Raw genomic sequence first — 17915 nt, 5'->3', positions numbered from 1 at the left:
TGCAGGGGAGGTGGAAGGAGGTGCTGTAGGAGGTGAGGAGGGGAGGTGGAGGTGATGGAAGGAGGTGCTGTAGGAGGTGAGGAGAGGAGGTGGAGGTGATGGAAGGAGGTGCTGTAGGAGGTGAGGAGGGGAGGTGGAGGTGATGGAAGGAGGTGCTGTAGGAGGTGAGGAGGGAGGAGGTGAAGGGGAGGTGGAAGGAGGTGCTGAAGGAGGTGAGGAGGGGAGGTGGAGGTGGTGGAACGAGGTCCTGTAGGAGGTGACGAGGGAGGAGGTGCAGGGGAGGTGGAAGGAGGTGCTGTAGGTGGTGAGGAGGGGAGGTGGAGGTGATGGAAGGAGGTGCTGTAGGAGGTGAGGAGGTGAGGTGGAGGTGATGGAAGGAGGTGCTGTAGGAGGTGAGGACGAGAGGTGAAGGTGATGGAAGGAGGTGCTGTAGGAGGTGAGGAGGGGAGGTGGAGGTGGTGGAAGAAGGTGAGGAGCCAGGGGCTTGATGGTCTAGAAGAGGCGCCTTGTCCTGGCTGCAGGTGAGGAAAGTCTCCCTCCAGTGGGGGTGGAGGGGGCATCCCTGGTGAAGAGGAGGAGCGGGGAGGGGGTGAGCACGAGTCCAGCGGAGTGGAGAGCAGGGAAAAAGCACAGCGTTGGACCATGGGCGCTTGTGTCTGGAGACCGAGAGGTTCAGCGGGGCACAGCTTTGGGGGCACCCTGGCTTTGGAAGCAGGCTGGCCTGCTGCTCAGGCGTACGATGCAGGTCGTCGTCCTGCCCTGTGACGTAGCACACGTGTGCCACATACATGGAATACGTGGTAATAACGGTAATGTATGGAAACAGATTCCATTTTCATGCTGGTGGAGGGACAGGGATGGTGTGTGAGGCTGGTTTGGATCCATCGAAGGGTCTGCAGGGGTAAAAAGCTGGTGCCAGTGGCAGGAGCCACCGCCCGTTGGGGCAGGTGATGAGGTCACATGTGTTCTGTTTTTTAAGATTTTTATTTATTTATTTATTTATTTATTTATTTATTTATTTATTTATTTGAGAGAGAGTGAACACAGCGGGGAGGGGAGAGGCACAGAGGGAGAGGGAGAAGCAGGCTCCCCGCTGAGCAGGGAGCCGGACCTGGGGCTCCATCCCAGGACCCTGAGATCATGACCTGAGCCGAAGGCAGACGCTTCACCGACTGAGCCACCCAGGTGCCCCCCCTTTGTGAGAGTGGACAGTGCGGGTGGGGCGTCCTGGGCCGGGCGGGAGGAGGCGATGCCATTCTCATGGCAGAACCCTTGAAGGATTAGTTTGTGGAGTCTGTAGCTGCTCTAAGTCCCGGGGTGGGTGGCTGCTTGGTCTGCAGGTGCGCAGCTGGGCTGGCACTGGGGCTGCTTTCAGAGACCTTTCTGCGGTTGGTGGCTCCGAAGACCCGAGGGTCACTGTCTTTATCACAGGCAAGCATATGGGCGGAAGCTTGGGTTTTAGGGAAATCAGCAGGAGCTTAATTTTTGAAGCTGTGAGTTTAAGGGACCCGCCTTATGTCTGGAGGCAGCTGGGTGCGGTCTGGGACTGGCAAGAGGCCTGAGCTGGCAGTGGGACTCTGGGCGCCGTCCCTAGGTGAGGACACCATGTGAGTGTGGAGACTGCCAGCCAGGCGGGGCACTTGAGGAGGGGCAAGGAGTCAGCCCTGGGGGGGTCACAGCCTGGAAGGAGGGGTCTGCCGGGGCCCTACCCAGGAGCGTCAGGGCAGAGGGGAAGAGCAGAGGGGGGTTTGCAGGCAAGGGGCCGGCTCCACGCTGTGACCACCTGTGCCCAGTGCTCACCGATGTGATGTTTGACGTGAGGAAGGAGCGGACGTGCATACTTTCATAGTTAAGTAGGTCCGAACTGCTGGATGGTGATAAGGAAAGTTTTAGAAAGGTTTTATAGAACTCAAGACGTGGTTTCCTTTCATGCCTGATACACAAAGATGTAAACATTATCCAGTACTATGGATTTCCCATGTTTGGTCTTTGTTCCCACTGGTACTAAACTTTTTTCCAAATATAAAGAAATTATTGCCTGAATTTAAATTATACAGAATAAAAATAAGCTTTTTGAGTTTAGAGAGTGTATTTACTGATGGGAGTTCCTTGTATGAATCCTCTCAAGGGTAAGAGTTCCCCTTTGGCTCCACGATTCTTACTGAAACGGTGATGCTGGCTGTCCCTTCCCTGCTGGTGACAATTCCATTTCTCCTGGTGACAACGATGTCCTTCCTCATGCCCTCTCTGAGTCCCTCAGAGATCTTTGATTCCGCGCGGCCCACCCCACCCCGGCGTCCTCCCACCTTCCCACATGCTTGCCACCCAGCGAATCCTGCCCCTGACTTCTGTTTCTCCACTAGCTTGGAGCTGACCTGCCCGTTTCTCTGTCACGGCCTGTTGACCTCTTCTGGGAGCTCGGGGAGCAGTCCGGCAACTGCCTCTGCGGAGTGGCCCGTCTCAGGCATAGTAGCTAGACAGAACGGAGGTCGGAGGCAGAGCCCGTGCTCTTCATATTATCTGGGGGAAGACTGAAAAGACAAAAGGTTTTGTAAAAGTCGGGTACCAAGTTAAAGTTCGAAAGTGTTCAGGCTGAATGACCCTGTTGTGTAGACCTGGGGTGACCGTTTGGTTGCTGGAGGAAGGGTGTGTCTCTTCTCTCTGAGGCCGGCAGTCCTTCTTCTCACCCCTCGGTCCGTGTCCCCAGGTCAGTGGCAACAGGACCACTGGCATGGGGCATGACGCCGGCACCCCATCTGTACTGGGCTGGACAGTATGCGGCCCCCCCAACCTGGGAGGGAACTGGGGCCTCTGGTGTGGGGGCTGGGGTTGAGCCTTTGACCTGCGACCTTGCCCCCTTGAGAGGGAAGCTCAGGGATGCGGCGTTCGCTGCTGCAGTCCAAGCAGAGCTGGATGTGAACTGAGGTCTGCCTGTCAGTCCTGGGCTGGCAACTGCCGGGCTGTGTGCCCAGGGGCAGCCGGAGAGCCAGACCCTGTGCTGTGGGTGACTTGCCTGAACGCATGGCCTGATGGGTCCCTAAAAGCAGCTTCTTTGCCGTCCTTCCTGTCCTGGGCCACTGGTGGGTGAGGCCACACACACACGTGGGTGCGGAACCGGCACTCTGGCGGGTCGAAGGGGAACAGAGCGACAGTGGGTGCTTGGACAGAAGGCGCACAGCGGAGCAAGGGTAAGCGCTGTTGGCTTACTCGTATTACTCCCTTTAGGTGTCCCTGAAGCAGGGGGTCAGCAGCCCCTCTTCTCTCGATCTGGAGGTCCTGTCGGTTTTTGTGCCTCCTTTCGTCAGTAAGGATGACAGTCAGATGGCTGGCGCCCCCTCCGCGACTCTGAGCAAGACCAGAAGGCGCTCCTTCAGAAAGAAGAGGGACAAGCCCAAAACGGAGCCCTGGAAGGGCCTCCCTCCTGAAGACATTAGTGTCCCCAACGGTGTGGACCTGCTTGGCCTGCCTCAGCTCTGCTTCCCAGGTATCCCCCGCCCTGCTTTCCCAACTCCCCCATGGTGCTTTCTAGAAACCAAGTCAAGAAAGGGTGACAGACGGGGGGCTGGTTACCCCTGGCAGCCCCGAGGCCAAACTGCAGGTCTCAGTTCTCTTAATCTTGGGGGTTTGGGAGCTGAAGGACGTGCAGCCCAATAGTGCAGCCCCCATGTTTTGGAGAGCGAATCCCAGACGAAGGGCTGTCGGGATCGCCAGCACGGTTGGTAGAGGTGCTTTCCAAGGATTTTCACTTCTGATTGACAGGCCCGTCTTCCAGAGGTCCGGCCGGTGGGTCAGGATGAGTCCAGTTAGCCTGCAGCATCTCCCCCCAGAGTGCACTTCCGCCGGGCTCTCTGGCCCCTGTTTTCTGGGGACCCCGGGGCCTGTAGCCCGGGCTCACATGCTTTCCCCACCTGGCCTGTTCCCGGCAGTGGGTGGCCCTCATGTTTTCCACTGGTCTTTGAGAAACGCTGAGTGGCTGGTGTAGAAGACTCAGACTAGGGACTTCCCGTCCGTCATTCCCTGTCTGGGAGGTTCCATCGGGAATGGCTGCTGTCTCCCGGTCTCAGGGATTACAACCCGGGGACAGCTAGGACAACCCCTGCACCTGCCATGCTCAGAAATGGTCGCCTCCCCCAGGCACACCCCAGAGGGTTTGTCTGCGGTTGTTCTTATGTTCCTTCGCTAAATTCTGCAGAGCACAGAGGGTGGCTGAGAAATGGGCACCCACGGAGGGACGGAGGGGGCCACGGCTGGCTGGCGGCCCGACCCCCCAAGTGCCACAGCTGGCAGGGCGAGGACAGGTTCTGTAGGCCGCAAAGTGGGCTCACGGAGAGCCCAGCCTCGGAGGTGGATGCCACGGGGCCGTGCCGAGATTTCCTCTTCTTTCTCTACCCGCAGGGGGCGTGTACGTGGCCTCCGAACCGAAGGAGGACTGTGTCCACTTCCTGGTGCTGACCGATGTCTGTGGGAACAGAAGTATGCCGTGGTTGCCCAGTACTCCCGACCCCTGCACGTACGTGACTGCCGTGAATTCCCTCTGAAATCTGCTGGTGTTTATTTTTGCTGAAACACGCTTCCCGCAATCACCACGATTGTAAGCATTTTAGCGTGTGTGGGTCAGTGGCACTAAGTACACTCCCGCTGGCGGGCAGCCCCTGCCACGCCTGGTTGCAAAAGACATTCATCACCCCGGAAGTCCCACCCCCGGCCCCCGGCCCCCCGTTCTGCCCACATGGGTTTGCCTGCTTCGGACACCTGGTGTCAGTGGACTCAGGCTGCATGTGGCTTCTGTGTCTGGCTTCGTGCACTCAGTGAATGGGGTCAGAGTTCATCCACGTTGGGGCAGCAGCACCTCTGTCCTTACGGCCGAGTCCTACCGCCCAGTGTATGTGAGCCACAGCTTGTTTCCCACATGTCCGTGGAGGGACATTTGTGTTCTTGTATGTGGGGTGACAGCTTTGGGCCTCCAGAGCATGACTTGGCCCTCCCCCGCCCGGCAGGGCCACGAGTGCGAGCCAGCCGGCCCCTGGAGGTCGCAGGGGCCGCCGTGCACCTGAAGAGGCGGGGTGACCCACGGCCTGTGTCCAGAGGGTTTCCAGAAGCAGCAGTGCTTTACCCTGGGGAAGTCCAGGAATCCCACACTGAGGGGGCGGTGGCTGCCCGGTTGTTCCTCCCCACTCTGCCATCAGAGGCTGGGCCAGGTGTGCTGGGAGAATTATCCCTAAGTGTCACGGCATAAGGCTCAACTCGATGGGCTCTGTCCCTTCACGCCTGTGGATGTGCCTCGGAAACCTGTGGGAGTCCAGCATTCTGCTGATGTCTGAGTGCGCGACCTCCGTGTCTGGACTAGGCGTCCCCTGGACCCCTGGACTAGGGTGGGCAGTGGGCAGCGCGGGGAGGCCACCCCTCATGGCCGTGTGTGCGGGCTGCTGGGCCTGCGGCGTTGGCAGCCTGCCTGCTTGCCTGGGTTAGGTAGGGGTGGGAGACGAGCCGGGGGCCGAGTTCCTGCCCCTCCCTGGCCAGCGCTTCCGGCAGAGACAGGATGGGAGGCTGGATTATTCAGGAAGGTGCTTGGGAGCCTGTCTGTGAAGTGATCGCTATGAGAAGTACATGTTATTTCTCTTATCCTTAAATACATTTTAAAAAGGTCACAGCCTCTGCTTTGCCTGTGACTCCCCCACTACACCTGGCTGCTGGGGTGTGCGTGACCCCTCGCCCATCCTCTCAGTGCCTGCGTGGTTTCGGGGTGACTCTGGGCCCTACATGCTGGCCTCCCCACCTCCCCTCGTGCCCAGTGACCAGCCACGCCCTGTCCTGCGCTCCTGTCTTTCCGTGGACTGCACGTGCAGCCCCGCCCGGAGTGCAGACGGCACTGTGGTCCTCATATGCCAGCTGCCCGTGTGCTCAGCCCGGTGCCGACGACCCTCCTGCACAGTCGTTCATTTAATCCACAGCGAACGGGGCTGGGAACTCTCAGCATCATCCCCATTTTACCGCTGAGGGAGCAGGCAGTCGCACAGGGAGGTGAGGGGACTTGCCTGGGGGCCCAGCACACTGACTTGAGGGCCTTGGTTCAATGTTGGTGGGTAGACGAATGGCGTGCCCACTGCTTGCCGGGCTCTCCCCCTGTCTTGCAAGACCCTCGCGTTCACACCATCCCCAGGTGGAGCTGTTATCACGGTCCGCCGTCCCTACTGAAAAACCCCAAACAACCCTCCACGGGGGCCAGACTGTGGCCCTCAGTGATGCGCCACTCGTAAGCTCTGCAGTGGTCTGTGCCTTCTGGAATCTCGGTGCCGGTACTTTTCTCCAGCTGAGAACCCCCCCTCTCCCCCACCGACACACACACATATGGCCCAGTGCTGGAGGTTTTTTCCTGTGTAAGCAGAGCCCATGGCCCCTTCTGTGTCTTACTGTGTTCTCACTGCGTTCCCATCTGGGGTCGGGACGTGTCATTGTCTCTGCCACCTCAGCACATCACACACTGGGGGAGGGGGGCATCTGCGAGGACTGGGACTCCCAGTGACACAGGGGGGGCATCCACGCTGACTGGGACTTGCGGTGACACCGGAGGGGGCGCCAGCCGGGTGGCGGGGGAGCAGGATGCTGTCTGGGCCCCTGCCCTCTCGCTTCTGTCTGCAGAGGCCCACACTGCTGAGGATAGAAGCTGGGACCAGCTGGATCGGAGGGTGACACGGGCCTGTTGCTTTCTCTCCAGGACGAGTCGTGTTTCTACAACGGCAAGGCGCACTGGGAGCCATCCTGGCCGACCGCGGGCGTGGCTGGCTGCTTCGGACCGTTCGCAGTGTGCGTGGTCTCCAAGCTCCCCTACTACAACGCCCTCAAGGACTGCCTGTCCTGGTGAGCCCGTGCGGTGCCCGCGTGTCTGCGAGGCCACGCCTGGCGCTGGCGGTGGTGGGCGGGCTCTGGTTTGGTGACGGGAGCTCCCGTGAAGGCCCAGAGGCTTCCCGAGGCGGTAGCCTGTGGGGAAGGTCTGCCAGACAAGGGAAGATGAAACCAAACTGTGGGAAGTAAAATTAGTATGGAGGATTTTATGTTGTTTGGTTTTTTAAAAAAGACGTCCATCAGAAATAGCTCTTCTCCTGTTATCTGAGAAAATCAGGCTGCCGCTGCTGTCAGTCCTGTTAAGTTCATGACAGTTAACGAATTATCTTTTCTTGGGGTGGAATCTTGAAGTGCCTTAATGCTGATGATATTGAGTAGAAAGCCTGAGGACGTAGAGAAGTTTTGAAAACTCTAGAGAGAATCGCGTCGGGCGCACTTGCCGCCTGTCGTCGGGGGATGATTGTGGCGTGTGGACACGGTCCATCCCCCGGCCACACGCGCCCTGGCCGCCTGGTTTTCGTTCTCACCAAGTTCTAGTCTTGGAATTCTCAGTGGTTTGGTTAACGACAGAGGCGGCCAACGGAGGTTTGCCTTAATGCTGTAATACCCACCCTCCACCCCTGGCAAGTCGCAGACTTCTGGAAAGACCATCATTTTGGTTCTCACACTGTGGTCAGAGGGACGAGCAGGAATCCTTCCTGACCAAACTCACCACCTTCGGAGCTCAAGTTCCAGCGCCTTAATGTTTTAGTTTTCAAAATGTGGCTGGTGTTTGCCCATAGTTTGGGTCTAGCCCGCGTTTTATTGCCCCCGACACAGAACAGAGCGCTCGCCGGGTCTCCCTCCGGGACTGCGTGCTCAGTAGGGCGTGTCTGCCCGGGCGTGGGCAGTGATAGGATGATAAATTAGGACAGGGTCCCTTTTCGTTAATTAACTGGTAATCTTCAGCACCTGAGGGTAGGTGGCTTGTGCACCCATCTCGTTTCCTCTTCTGTGAATTGGGGGTGGTGTTGCCACCCTTTCTCGAACGGAACGGGTTCGGGCCTGCGGGGAGGACAGCACCTGCTTCACTTTCTCGGCCTTTGTACGCGTGATCATTCACGTGTGACTGGCAACAAATACCATCCTGCTAGACGTTAATGCAAAGGAACATTTAACTCGAAAAACGTGTTCAGTTTCCCTGCTCCTCGAGTTTTCTGTCTCCTGATGGTCGTTGCTAAATGACCCGAACTAGAAAACAGAAAAACAGATGACAGAAATGCAAAAGGCAGTTTATAAATACAGATTTATAGATTTTTAAAATCTGTTTTTCTGCTATAATGGTGGCGTGTAAACTAGGCCTCTGTGTGGACAGAAATTGGGAGAGAATGCTTAGTTGTATTTGGGGAATTAGATTATGGAGAGTCTGGTTTTTTTTTTTTTAACTCGATACTATTCTTTGACAATAATTAAAATATGGAAGAATATTGAATTATCTCCATTTCCTGACACTAACTTCAGGAAGAGCTATTATTATTTTTAAAGATTTATTCATTTATTATTTTTAGAGAGAGAGAGAGCAGGGAGGAGGGACAGAGGGAGAGAGAGAGAGAATCCCAAGCAGGATCCATGCTGAGTGCAGAGCCTGACACGGGCTTGATCTCATGACCCTAAGATTGCGACCTGAGCTCCAATCAAGAGTCAGATGCTTAACCGACTGCGCCACCTAGGCGCCCTGACTGACCCCAGGCGGACTTATGATTTGTTACTTAAAGTAACAGCGTAAGCGCTTGGCTTGCGGGACACGCGTGGGCCCTGCTGTGGCCCTGCTGTGGCGAGTGAGGCCGGGGACCGCCCCAGGGCACAGAGGTGGGGTTTCCAGGGCAGTTGGCTGAATTTTGCCTAATGTAGACACCATGTCACCACCACTGCCATTAAGACAGAGAACATTTTCACCACGCCCCAAAGTTCCCTTACACCCTGTGGTCACTTCCCAGCCGCCTGCCCCCAGGCACCTGCTGGTCCGTCATGCGTTTCAGTCACTTGCCGCTGTGCCTTGAACAACGCGGTTTGAACTGTGCGCGTCCACGTACACCTGGATTTTTTTCAACAAATACAGTACAGTCCTATATATGTATTTTCTCTTCCTCAGGATTTTCTTAAAAACATTTCCTCTTTTCTAGCTTACTTTATTCTAAGAATACAGGATATAATGCATATTACATGCAGAATACCTGTTAATCGATCGTTCGTGTCGTCGGTAAGGCTTTAGGTCAGCAGCGGGCTATCAGCAATTAAGTTTTTTGGGGGTTGAGAAGTTCTATGCAGGTTTTCAACTGCGTGGGGGAGAGCACCTTTAACCCCTCACATTGTTCAAGGGCCAACCGTACTTCAAAAGTCAGAATGCATTTGGGAAACAAACGTGGCCAAGCACTTTCCTTTGAGATGTTTACTCGCTGCTGAAGTATGACCCAGACAGAAAATTGCATGAATTCCAGCTGTGTAACCAGCACTCACAGCAAGAAACAGAACATGACCAGCCCCCATCCCCCCACGCTCCACCTCTCCTGTGCCCCCCTGCAGGCAGGTCCTGACCCTGGGCAGCCTCACCTTGCTGTCTGAGGCCTAGGGTTGTCGTCAGTGTCCTCCCGCCACCTCCCCCGCCCCCAGCCTGGAAGGCCCTGGGGCTGCCGGCACTGGCAGACAGGTCAGCGCTGATTAGAAATGCTAAGATGTCCTCCAGTCCCCTTCATGTCACTGCAATGTTGTGTAATCGTTCTTTCTGATATTCCATTGTGACGGGTAGTAAGGAGGGCACGTATTGCATGGAGCACTGGGTGTTACACGCAAGTAATGAATCATGGAACTTTACATCAAAAACTAAGGATATACTGTATGGTGACTAACATAATAAAAAATTATTATAAAAAAAGAAATGCTAAGATGACAATTGGATACTCATACTTATTTTGTGATTTGATTTTTTTTTATTTTAGTTTATTGACTCATCTGAAGCTCTGTAAAGATTTTGAAGTTGACAATCACATAAAAGATTTTGCTGCAAAACTGTCTTTGACACCTAGCCCGCCGCCTGGACCGCTTCATTTGGTCATTAAATCTGGAATTTTGTCTTTTCTTTATGAATAGTAAAAGTCCTATGTCGACGATGGGTTTAATGTTTTAAACTGTTTCTTACGTTCCAGGGTGTTTAAATTACGCTTCTCAGGTTCCTTACAGAATCATCTATTTACGCTGTTTCTAGAGATGCGTTTGCCGGGCGGCCCGTGATACGTGGTGTGGAGCTGGTGATGGGCCCCCTTAGTGCTTAACACACCGGCTCATTTGGTTTATTTGTCTGGAATATTGGGTATTGTATTAAACTGATTCATGTTTTCTCCTGTCCGGGGTGATTAATGAAAAGTACCTGGCTTCCTATTTTTTGGTTTTTCCCAGTGCCACCGTGTTGTTGAATAAGTGGCCAAGCGTTTCCGTGGGTCTGGGTTCCCTGGCACGCTCGTCCTGAGATGTTGTTGGCTCTTTCACCACTTGAGGGTTTCGGGCTAAGGACAGTTGCAGAAAGGCAGCCCACGTTCCCCCTTTGCCGAGTAATGGGCCAAGACGGCTGAGCTGTGATGACACCTGTCTGGCCTGGCATCTTCCAGACTGACGCAACCACCGGGCATTTCCTCGTTCTCAAACAAGCACCTGCCAGATTAGTGTCTGGAAGAAAGTCATAGATGTCGACTCTGCTTCACTCAGTCCTTTCTGGAAGCTTAGACATAGAGATCTCGGTTCTCTACGTATTGATTATTATTCACAGTTGAAAAATTAATTTTATTTCGCAGGAGACATGTGATCATGAACTTAAAATGTATATTTTTAATATCACACTACAGTGTGTGGGATGGGGGAGGGAACCCTGCCAGATGCATTCCAGGCCCAGAGACAGAGCAAGTTGCCCCAGGACCTTGGTTCCGCTCCCAGAAACCTTTGTAGGGACGTTTATTGGGTTCTTGTTTTGTGCAAGGCTCTCATCTTTATTATGTGGATAATTGGTATTTTTTTATGGTTCAGTGAAGTCATCAAAGTTTCTGTTCTTGCTCTAATCACTCAACAAGTGTTCCCTGAGGACCGGCTAAGCAGTGAACAAAGCTGAGTTCAGGGCAGTTTGAGGGTTAACCGTATGTACTATGTTCCGCCTTTGAGCATGAGTAATGCACGAACCGCGCCCATACCCATCTTCTGTACCTCGGAGTCTTGGATGAGCTCACATTTGGTTCTCCGACTTCTACCACCCCCGTGAGAAAGTTTCCTGGGGGTCGTTCTTGATGCCTCTTCTCTTCACCCCTGCATTCCATCCATGGCTCATCCCTGACCGGCCAGCTCCCGGCGTTTGCCTCTAGTTGGCCACGGCCACCACCCCACGCAGGGCCACTGGGTCCCACCTGCGTGACTTGGGGAGCCATTGGTCTGGCCACGTCCATTCTTGACCCTTCATTCAGTTCATCCTTTGCATAGTGGCTGCAGGGCCACTGGGTCCCACCTGCGTGACTTGGGGAGCCATTGGTCTGGTCACGTCCATTCTTGACCCTTCATTCAGTTCATCCTTTGCATAGTGGCTGCAGGGACTGTTAACATCTATCCATTGGACTCTCCTCTTGTGCGTAAAAGCCCACAATGGCTTCTCGCTGCGTAGCTGCCGCAGTCCTGCATCCCTAGCCCCTGTATCAGTGTCCTGCTCTGTCTCATGTCCTCACTCCCTTGCTGACTGTTGTCCAGCCACACTGGATTTCCCTCAGTCCCTCGCAGGTGCTGCCCCCAGGCCCTTGCATATGCTGTTCCTAGAAGTCAGGTTCTTCGGGACGGCCTCTGTGTGACCTCCCACCCGTCTCTCTGTGCCCTGCTCCCTTCCTGCAGAGCCCAGCATGGTCTGCAGTTAGGGCCCGCACACGTGTGTGTTTTGTTCAATGTCCATCTTCTTCATCGGCCTCCAAGCTGCATGAGGAAAAGGCCCTGTTCAGAGCTGCGTTTGCGACGCTGTTACCATGCCTGCTGCTCCCACAGCTGTCGAGTGAATGAATGAATGGATGGGTCGTGTTTCGGCGTTAGCCTGTCCTGTTCACAGAGCAGGGCCTGCGTCTTGGTTCTTGCGCATTTGTCCGAATGAGCCGAGTCTGGCTCAGACTAGCCGCTGTGATCCCCCTCGTGCGGCCTCACCAGCTCTGGGGTCCTCATTGATACGTGGCCCTGACCCATCTTTGGGAGTGTTGAACCACTGTGGCTGTTCCTTGTTTTGGAAAAACCCAAGGCCAAGGTTCTTCTCTAACCCCGGAGCCGATTCAGCATGGAATTCCAGAACCCACTACAAGCAAACATTGATGGAGATGCTGTGTAGCTAGTGGTCAGGAGCTGTGGTTCCTGTGAATCAAGCGTGTGGGCGCCGGGTGGGGCATCTCCTGTCTGCGTCAGGGGCGGTGGCGCCCAGCCTCCGCCAGGCCTGGCTCGGTGCCCTTTCGCGGACGGCGCCTGGACCACCGGCCCGAGAGCAGCAGACACCCCGCGTCCCTGGGCCCGCTCTGCCGCTTCTCTGCCCACCAGCGGGTCTGATTTTACGTGCTTTCAGAGCACGGCCAAGTCGCTGGGTGTGCACGTGAAATGCGCCTTTTCCGTCTCACTCTACCGGACTCACTTCCTGTGTTGCTTTGTGCGTGGATCCTATTGTCTGCGTGGGGCTACAGTCAAAGCTGAACTTTGGAAAGTGTTTCCCCGAAATCTCTCTCCCTCCTCAGTCTCTTCACCTGAGAGGTGGGGTGGACAGCAGAGCCCAGCTCAGAGGGTGTGGGTCTCACGCACGTGAGGTTGCTGGCATCCCGGGGGCCCAACAGCGTCCCTGGTAGAATGACTGGTGTTTGTATTAGTTTCTACCTGTAGTTGGGAAGCTGGTCGATATGTTTATTTTTTGAAATATTGAGGGGAATTTTTCATATAAACTTTACAATGATTCATAGTTCATCACCGCTGGGAGCATGTAACTCTGCTCTACCGTGTTTTGTTTTAAATAAAAAGGATGTTACTGTCCACACAGCGCGTCCGCCTTGATTCTGATGTGTCTTGCTTCTGTGGGCCAGTGGGTGACAAGACGGTGCCGTCGGGGAGCCCTTGCAGAAAGAAGGCTTCTCCTGCCCTCAGGTTCTTTGCACAAGCGTTCACGCAGAGCCGTGGTGATGCAGGTGTGAGCACGTGTGGAAGGCGAACATTTGTTCTCCAGCCAGTGCTCCGCATCTCTCCGTGTGTCCTCCTTCCACACTTTTCCTGGCGGGAGCTTCTCTGTGCTCAGATTCGAATCTTCTCTGTGCTTGTGGCCCGGTGCTCCTCACACTTGGGTCACTCCGTTCTGCTGGTCCCCAGGGCTCCAGGGACGCTCCTGGGTGCCCCCCAAAAGGCTGACACCCACGGTCAGGAACGAACTTGCCAATGAGCTGGAAGGCTTCTTGGTGGAGGGGCCCCTACCGTCCCCCTCCATCTACCGCGTCCTTTTACACAGAAGGGGCATTCTGCAGATACTGAATTTGAATCAAAGTGTAATTTTGAGATACCATCATTGAGAAAAATAAAGTCTTTCTCAGCGATTTCTTAAAGTGCACGTCTTTAAAGAGCTTTGAAAATTACGTTGAAAATACTAAGAGAATTTGTAATATGCAGTAAGTGTTCTAAGAGTAACCCGATCGTGTTTGACTTAGAACCTGTGCTGATCGGGACAGATGTCCAGGTGTCAGTTTATCTTTGCCGATGGGCAGTCTGCTAATGAAGTAAAGAGTTTAGGGAAGTTTGGCCGAAAAAGACATTCAGTACTTGATTCACGTCTGAGCCTTGCTCAGCAATTCTGTGTGTCTCTGGACTGTTTGGTTCTGTGACATATACGGGGATAGCGTGAGTCTTCAAACACGTATCCTAGGTCAGACACCCTCGGTGCCAGAACGGAGAGTCTCAGTGCATTTTGGCCTCTGCTGGGAGCGGCTCTCTGAACTAATTACGGAACTTGGTCGTCACAGATATTTAACATGAAGCCACTACAGATCGTGTTTCCCTCCCGCGTGGACCCTGAGAGCCCGGTCATCGACTTGGACCTTCACCTGCCCTTGCTGTGCTTCAGGCTCGAGAAAGTGCGGCAGGTAAGCGTCCCTCCGGACCTGGGGAGTCCGTGCTGGTTGGCTTGGTGGGGCATCTAAGCTGTCATCGTCTGGAGGGTGATTCCAGGGCACGTGTGTTCCAGAACATTCCAGAATGTTCCAAATGTTCCACAACACACTGGGAATAGTTGCTTTTTGGCTTCAAGCAGACATTCAGGACTGTGCACACCATTTACAAGCAGTGCTTTTGGGGGTTAAAGGAGCTTTCGTTTTGGCAAACAGCAGGGAAACCAGGTGAGACCTAGGCTCCACGTGGTTTTGGTGGCGCATTCACACGCATGTTCAGTGCATGGCGCGTGGTCAGAGGTGTGTACACGGTGTCGTTGATCTCCCCCAGATCCTAACGTGCCTCCTCATGGAGCAGCGGATGGTGTTCTTCTCCTCCAGCTGGGCGCTGCTACCGCTGGTCGCCGAGTGCTTCCTGGCCTACCTGCACCCCCTGCAGTGGCAGCACACGTTCGTGCCCGTCTTGTCGCGCCAGATGCTAGACTTCGTCATGGCACCGACGTCCTTCCTCATGGGCTGCCACCTCCACTACTTTGAAGAAGTCAGCAAGGTTAGGCCTTGGCCATTTGCTGTAGAATGTCAGATCCTTGTGACCCCTGTGGGGACTGGCGGAGAGGGGCTTCCAAAGGGCCCTGCAGGGAGGGCCACGTGCCCTGGCCACAGGGAGAGGGTGGGCACTCCTGTCCCTGGGGCTCGTGCTCTGGGCTCCACGCACGCGGGGTGCTGTTGCGCGTCTGCACCATCCTCCTGCAGTCCTCCGGGTGTTTTCGAGGCTGGGGGGTTCTGGGCGCCGGGACCCCGTGTCACGTGCCAGTTCCCTTAAATTCCCGGGGCTCCAGCGAGGAGAGTGTGGGTGTCGGCACTGATGGAGCCTGCTAACCGGCCTGGCCGTGGCTGCTTTCTAGTTTTGTGGCCTTGAGTGAGGTGCCAGCCCTTACTGAGCCTCAGCCTCCTTGGCTCTAAAGTGGGCATGTCCTCCTGGGCCGGGCTCTGTGTGGGGACCACCCCGCACACGCCAGCACAGGGGAAGGGCTTGGCAGACCCCAGCAGCCAGTGTCCCGGTCCAGATCTTGTGTTTCTCTGGTTAAGCTTCTGTTGTTCAGTAATGCTGTGGACCATCCTACTGGAAGACGCCCCGTCTATGGATTTCCCTCCTCCTCCTCCTTCCTCTCTCCCCGCTTTTGTTTTTGAGGCAATCCGCTGGCTCCCAAGAAAGCCAGCTGGCCTCCCCAAGCTCCCAACCTCCCTGTACGCTCCGGCCTCCAGCCCCTCCGTCTCTCCGAGACCCCCGAATCCACCAACCTCCCCATCTTTCACGAAGCCCCCCAGGCCTTCTCATGTCCCCCAAACCTCCCCGTTTACCCGAGCCCTCAGCCTCCCCTCGTCCCCTGGCCTGCCGGAGCCCGCCGACCTCCCCACAAGTCCGTCCTCCACCCATCCCCGTTCTCCCAGAACCCGCCCCCTCGTCCCCCTTCCCTGGCCTCTCGTGTCCCCACGCCGGCCTCCCCACATCCCCGTCCTCCCGGAGACCGCCAGTCCGCCCCACATCTCCCGACCGGCCCGCGCCCCGGTCCTCCCCACAGCGCCGTCCTCCCCGGGCCCCTCCCTCGTCCTCCCCACTTCTCCGGCCTCCCCACATCCTCGGCCTCCCGAGCCCCGCGCGGGAGGGGCCCGTCTCTGCCACATCCGCCCTGCGGACCGGCTCGTTGGCCCCGCTCGGCCCTGCCAACCCCCAGCTCCAGGAGCCGGCCCGCCCGCCCGCGTCCCGGCCCCCTCCCCAGGCCCGCACTCACTCGGACCGCGCGGGGCGCCGGGAGGCGAGGGCAGACCACTGCGAGGCGGCGCCGCGAACCGACGGGCGGCGCTCCCTCCCACGCCTCACGCCGCAGGCGCATAGCCGTCCCGGCCCGGCGGCGGCAGCGGTGGCAGCGGGCTTGCACCCTCGGGGCCGTGCTGCGTCCGTCGGCGCGGGCCGCGCGTGCGCTGCGACCGGCTGAGCCGGGCTTCACCGCCAAGGCGCGCGCCGGGCCGAGTCCCCGCACCGATCTTTGCCCCCCCGCTGGGAGGACCGGGCATGCGCCCCGCGGCCCGCGCATGCCCTGCACGCCACGGGGCTCCGCTCCCGAGACCGCGCCGGACAGTCGCGCCGGGCATTCAGGACTGCAAGGGACTGAGCGCGCATGTGGTGGCCGAGTCCGGGAAAGCCTCGGCGGGGGCCGGGAGGGGCGGCCCGCCGAGCTGAGGTCCCGGGGCTCCCACCGGCGGCACTCTGGGCCGGCGGGGCTGGACCGACCTCGGGGAAGCCCTCCCACCCGCTGCCCTGCCCCCCGCAGCCCGGACGCGGCCCCTTTGCAGGGCCGCCCTAGCCCGCCGCCCTGCAGCCCAGCCCCAGGGCCGGAACCCGCGCAGTCGCGCCCCGCAGTGGGCCGGGGCCTGGCCCGAGTCCTCGCGCGTGTCTTCGCCAGGCTTCCTGCCCACCCCGAGGAGTTAGGTGTCCCGGGCCCCTCTGCACACACGAGAGTGAGGCTCAGGGGTGTGTTCCGTGGCATCACAGCTAATGCTGGGCTGTACTTAGATTGGATCCTGGAAGACGGCCTGAAAGAGGCTGTGGGAGGTGGCTGGAGGTAGACAGATGTGGGGCCTGCGTGCTGGTCTCAGGGCTGGAGACAGAAGAGGAGGACCCCGGGGATCTGGGAGTCACCAGGCCTAGGGCAGCTGAGCAGACCCAGGACACGAGTGGAAGGGGCAAAAATGCACTAGTCCAGGGGCTTCTTCAGGCATCCTTAGGAGCCTGGCCTTTGTTCTTTAGGCCGCAGGGAGCCTGGGGAGTGTTTCAAGCAGGAAGTAATATCTGATTTGTGTTCTTTAAAAAAAAAAAAAATGACAACCTTGCGGTAGGAAATGAAACCAGAGGCAGGGCAACTTTCATCTTTATGGTGTCACTTTGATCCTCACCACAAGCCAGGAGGCAGGTTAGGGCCACACTCCTTTTCAAAGGTGAACTCCTGAAGCCCAAAAAGGTAACCCACCGTTCTGTCCTCAGAAGCTATCATTTGACTCTAGTTGTAACAGAAGCAGGTAAAATAAAACAATTTTGCGTAGCAAGAGTTTTACTATATATGTTTTTGTTGTTCTTTAATGAAATGTGTTACAGTTATTTGTAGAATTTTTTTAACTCCATCCAAGTTTGCAAGGAAGTGTGTCTCTGAATGTGAGCCCCAGGGCCTTGGTCCCCAGAGTTTGCTCCACCTGGAACTCTCCTCCCTCTGGAGCGTGTCACTCCCTCATGTCTTTGAGGCTTATGTGTCACCTCATCAGATGCCAACTGACCACTCTGTGTATAATAGGAACCCCCACCCCCCACCCCTGACTCTGCTCTGTTGTTCTGCAAAGCAGCTGTTGTCCTCCACAGCCCTACACTGTGTGCTTGTTTATTTGTTGGTTGTGTGTCCCTCTCCCAGAACGTTAGATTCATTCAAGCAGGGACTTTGTTCACTTCTGGGTCCCTGGCACATAATGAGATATTGTGGAGTAACTGAGTACAGCTTTGGGTGATGGGAAGTAAGAAACTGTTATTTAAAGTGTAAGAAGGGAGTGGGAGTCAGGGCAGGGAGTGGAGGGACAAAGGGGATTATACTGAGGGGATCTTTGCAGGGCGGTGGGGGCACTTTGGTAGACTAAAAATGGCCACCAACTTGTTGACGCTGCTCCCCACAGGAGATTGAATCCAGTCACTCACCCCTTGAATGTGGATGGCTCTTGTAACTTGCTTTGACCATGAAAATGTGTCACAGGGGATGTGGTGTGACTTTTGAGCCGAAGCTGCAGGAGATGGTCTGGCTTTCTTGTCACCTGATTCTAAACAAGTCCAAGCAGGTCTGGTGAGAAGGCCGCGTA

General features: G+C 56.3%; 1 protein-coding gene and 1 long non-coding RNA gene across 2 annotated transcripts; one reads left to right on the top strand and one right to left on the bottom strand.

The window, feature by feature from the left end:
• Positions 1-394: 394 nt before the first annotated feature.
• Positions 395-16042, bottom strand: LOC148108097 (uncharacterized). The gene is made up of 3 exons (XR_015721024.1): positions 15812-16042; positions 2376-2531; positions 395-1867 (listed from the first exon to the last, which is right to left on the bottom strand). It is a non-coding gene; the product is annotated as an uncharacterized LOC148108097 (long non-coding RNA).
• Positions 3436-15671, top strand: LOC148108098 (DENN domain-containing protein 3-like). Its single transcript, XM_087853799.1, has 6 exons — positions 3436-3484; positions 4396-4510; positions 6716-6858; positions 9819-9930; positions 13875-13994; positions 14350-15671. Exons 5-6 carry the CDS (start codon positions 13884-13886, stop codon positions 14839-14841), a joined length of 603 nt encoding a protein of 200 aa, XP_087709925.1. The 5' UTR covers positions 3436-3484; positions 4396-4510; positions 6716-6858; positions 9819-9930; positions 13875-13883; the 3' UTR covers positions 14842-15671.
• Positions 16043-17915: the final 1873 nt, after the last annotated feature.

The sequence above is a fragment of the Ursus americanus genome, chromosome 22, assembly GCF_024610735.1.
Source record: "Ursus americanus isolate L20-20 chromosome 22, mUrsAme1.1.p, whole genome shotgun sequence".
NCBI classification, from domain to species: Eukaryota; Metazoa; Chordata; class Mammalia; order Carnivora; family Ursidae; genus Ursus; species Ursus americanus.
This window is presented reverse-complemented; position numbering and strand designations above follow the sequence as displayed.